Here is a 3,782-nt window from a genome sequence, read left to right as displayed (position 1 = left end):
AGGTGTGCTTCAGAACAGCTGACTTGTCAAAATAGGAAGGGACAGGCTGTCAATAGATTAGAAACGTACTGGAAAAGTTGAACTAATATGTGCAATTTCAGTTGCATTCAAAACTAGGCAAAGCCAAATTAGTCTATATTTAATACAACTGTAATTGTTTTGTCTTTTCATTTTTGAAGTTCAAAAGGTTCTGATTCCCAGTAGATTAATAACTTATTATTTCCACTTACATTTAAGGAAAATGAAGATTTCAGCATTAACTATCCACCAAAAACAAATGTGTGGTGTAACTGAGTTGAATGACCAAAACTTCACTGCTAAACTCTAAAGGCCTCAAAACTGTGAAAAATAAATAAAAATGAAAATTTTAAAGATGTGAAAAATAAAAAGAAGTGACGAATGGCCAGATAAAAGAATCTTCCAAAAGAATCTTCCTACCATTTCTTTTTATTTAGACTAAGTTTTATTGTATGCTGCTGCCAGTGTATATAAAACAATTACCCTTGTGAAATAGAAGTTCATGGAAATTCAGAGAGGTAGGTGTTAAGGACTGACCAAAAGAGAATTTTGTGTATTATGGCACAGGTGTTACAGGGGTCAGCTTTTGTACAGGCTTCAAATTTAGCTCTCTTTCGAATATTCACTGGATCCTAAGAAGTGGTTTGGGAAACCTTTCATTTTACTACAAAAAGGAACAGAATTTCTGAGGTCTGAAGGGATTTGTATTTGGAGATGTTCCAGTCAGCAGAGGGTCATGTTGAGCATTCTTCAGACAGAATTCTTTAAGGTCTGCAGCTGCCTGGGAAGCTTTTACTTGGTTGAACCCAGCATCCAGCCGGAGCTGTTGAACCACTTTCTTTATAGCGGCGACACCCGAGAAAGTGGACACGGTGCACGTGACGGCTGGGCCGATTCGTGGGTTGCTGAGCCGTGGGTCATAGGGGCCGGACAATGGAGAGCATTCTCACATTCCTACCACGGGAGGGATGTTTTGAAAGCAGGCAGAAATTCTTATTCCTGGCATCCTAGACCCGGTGTTACCATAGCTTGTTTTTTTCCTCCCATCCTTACTGAAAACATTCGTAGATATCCCTTCCATAGGAAAGAGGAAGGACTCCTCCCTCCAAATTAAGGACCTTGTTACTGGAGAAAGTCAGAGAAGGATGGGGAGGGACAGACAGACGGACGATCAGAGACAGGGAGAGATGGAGAAAGACAGAAGGAAAGGGAGAGAGATGCACAGACTGAAAGAGAGAGACAGAGTGGGGAGGTGGAGAGAGGGAGAGAGAGAGAAAGAGAAGGAGAGGAAGGTGAAAGGCAAGGAGGGAGGGAGGGAAGCGGCCGGAGGCCCTCAGAAGCCATCTTGACATAATTGAGTCCACCCAGCTCACAGCAAAGTGTGCCCTATGATTGAGCCCTTGGAGAAAAGACCCTCCCCTTGAGCCCCAGCCTCCCCTTCAATACACAGCGCTGCTGTCTGTGGCCACCAGGCTTCCGGGCCTGTTGTTACACAGCAGGAGACAGCTGAAGCCTGCAATTGCTCCAGCCCTTGTCCTAGGACAAGACTACTTGGTGTGCGTTGGGGAGAAGGGGCGGCAGAGACAATGAATCCCACAAGAGGCGAGCCTGGCCTGGGCCTGGGTAGGCATAGATGTGGTGAGAAGTGGGAGGAGAGTGGGAGAGAGGTGCAGGCAGGTATGGCGGTGTGGTTCATGTCCATAAAGAAATGTGCAGAGCCAATCGATGGCTTTCCCTGGGTGTCTCTGCAAGGAGGGCCCACATGAGTTGCTGACAAATGGCCTGACAAAAGAAGACGAGCCAGGGACAAAGCCAGCCCTACAACTTGACGGCTCAACTTGACTTCCTCGAAAGAAGCGGCACAAATGTGGCTCAGACCAGACTGTCAGCAGGTGCACAGCACTCAGAGTCAGCAGAAGACTTGTTCTCTTGGGAGCTGTGAGGTGTCACCTGTCACCTGAGAGCTCACAGGTAATTAGGAATTCCTTACGACCCCATGCACAGGGCCTGAGATCCTAGGGCAGGCAGGAAGGAGGTTCCCCATGGCAGAAAGGAAAGGCCATTCTTCTCGACGCTGCCAGAGTCATCCAGCAGTCTCTTGGAAATGAATGCTGGTCTCAGTTTCTTTTTACAAAACTGGCAGTGGGTTCAGTTTCTTCCTCCCATGCTCAAGAGACAAGTTCTATGGGCTTGCTCCTTCTGCCCACAGAGAAGCCTTAGCACGAGAAGGGAGGGGCCCTTAGGTGGGTGTGTTAGGAACTTCAATCTGTGAACAGCTGCCAAATCCCAGACCCACTCCTGACTGTCCTGGGCTCTCCTACTGGGATGGCTCCTGCTCCTGCTCGGGCAGGTGGCCAGGTTTGCTCACGTCAGAGGGAGCTGTCAGAAGAAGAGAGACTTTTCCCAGCAAGCCCCTGCTGCCCCCCTCCTCACATCTCTTGGTCAAACTCTGGGGCCCCAGAACCACAGTGCACACTTCCAGGGAACTCCAGCTGCCTCTCTGGGGGAGCATCGGTCATTCACCCCGAATCCTTCTTTCATTCAAGGAATCTTTATTGAGCGCCTCCTACGTGCCCAGCAATGCTCTGCTCACTCAATATCTGAAAAGAGTTTGTCTGTATGAAGAGTTGGAAAACTGCAGTCAAACCCTGGCTATCACATGAGCAAGTCTGTAAAATTATCCAGCATGCTGTGTTCATCCCAAAACCACCCTGAGAGGTCCCTGAGCCTCTCATAACCTCCCTTTTAAGACATTTCTTCTCTTCTATGATTTATAAAATGATTTTTAGCTGGGTGCCGTGGCTTGTGCCTGTAATCCCAGCACTTTAGGAGGCTGAGGGGGGTGGATCACTTGAGGTCTGGAGTTCAAGACCAGCCTGGCTAACATGCCGAAACCCTGTCTCTACTAAAATTACGAAAATTAGCTGGGTGTGGTGGCGGGCACCTGTAATCCCAGCTACTCAGGAGGCTGAGGCAGGAGAATGGCTTGAGCCAAGAGGCAGAGGTTGCAGTGAGCCGAGACTGTGCCACTGCACTCCAGCCTGGGCAACAGAGTGAGACTCTGTCTCAAAAAAAGAAAAGAAATTTTAAAGTACTTTATTTTCCTTTCCAATCCTCCTTCCTCCCCTCCTGCCCACCTTTCTCTTTCTCCTCTCCTCACTGTCCTTTGCTCTCCGGCAGCAGTGTTCATACTGCGCGTGTCTGGTGCCAATTCTGAAGCACATGCTGCAAAGAGTGAGAAGATGTGTCTCAGCTGATTGGGAGTAGAGCACAACATCTGCAGAGAAGGCCAGAGAAGTCCTCCGCAAGCTGTCCAAGTGTCCTCCAAACATTAGCCACTGTTGTTACTAATAAAGGAATTTAAGACTGAAAAGACCTATAGAGGATTCAGGAACCCAGGGGCCTCTATTACACGGAAGAGCTGAGGGGGTGATTCACACACCCGTAAAGATGAGTCTCCTCCCTCATCCTCCCCACACTGGATCCATAAGAGATGCTCCTGAGCAGTTTCACCCCGTAGCCCACAGGCTTAGATTTGATGCCGAGGTAGCCAGGGTCAGCCCTAGTGCAGGTAGAGCAGCTTAATTTCAGATGAATTTTTCAGTGGCCATTGGTCACTCAGTGCCTGGACAGGTCAAATCATTTTCCACTGCTGAACAAGCATCTCAAAGCCAGTCCCTCCCCCCAACCCCGCAGCTGACTGGCAGGGGTGTTCTGCCGTCCACGGCATCGAGGACACGGGAAGGGGAGGGCAACCAGAGGGT

The 3,782-nt window shown here is 48.8% G+C and overlaps 1 protein-coding gene across 1 annotated transcript; it reads right to left on the bottom strand.

Annotated features, from left to right (window-relative positions):
• Positions 1-682: 682 nt before the first annotated feature.
• On the bottom strand, positions 683-2,537 carry LOC139363222 (guanine nucleotide-binding protein G(I)/G(S)/G(O) subunit gamma-5B-like). The gene is made up of 2 exons (XM_071096111.1): positions 2,452-2,537; positions 683-923 (listed from the first exon to the last, which is right to left on the bottom strand). The coding sequence occupies exons 1-2, from the start codon at positions 2,535-2,537 to the stop codon at positions 683-685; spliced, it is 327 nt and encodes a 108-aa protein (XP_070952212.1).
• Between the last annotated feature and the right edge of the window lie 1,245 nt (positions 2,538-3,782).

The sequence above is a fragment of the Macaca nemestrina genome, chromosome 5, assembly GCF_043159975.1.
Source record: "Macaca nemestrina isolate mMacNem1 chromosome 5, mMacNem.hap1, whole genome shotgun sequence".
NCBI classification, from domain to species: domain Eukaryota; kingdom Metazoa; phylum Chordata; class Mammalia; order Primates; family Cercopithecidae; genus Macaca; species Macaca nemestrina.
Note: the sequence above shows the minus strand (reverse complement) of the source record. Positions and strands in the feature narration are given on the sequence as shown.

Excerpts from the sequence above, each read along its gene's own strand:
- LOC139363222 (XM_071096111.1), bottom strand. The coding sequence starts at position 2,537 with ATGACCGATGCTCCCCCAGAGAGGCAGCTGGAGTTCCCTGGAAGTGTG. Across the intron at positions 924-2,451 it reads CCAGAGTTTGACCAAGAGAT|CAACCCACGAATCGGCCCAG; the intron begins GTGAGGAGGGGG and ends CCCACGGCTCAG.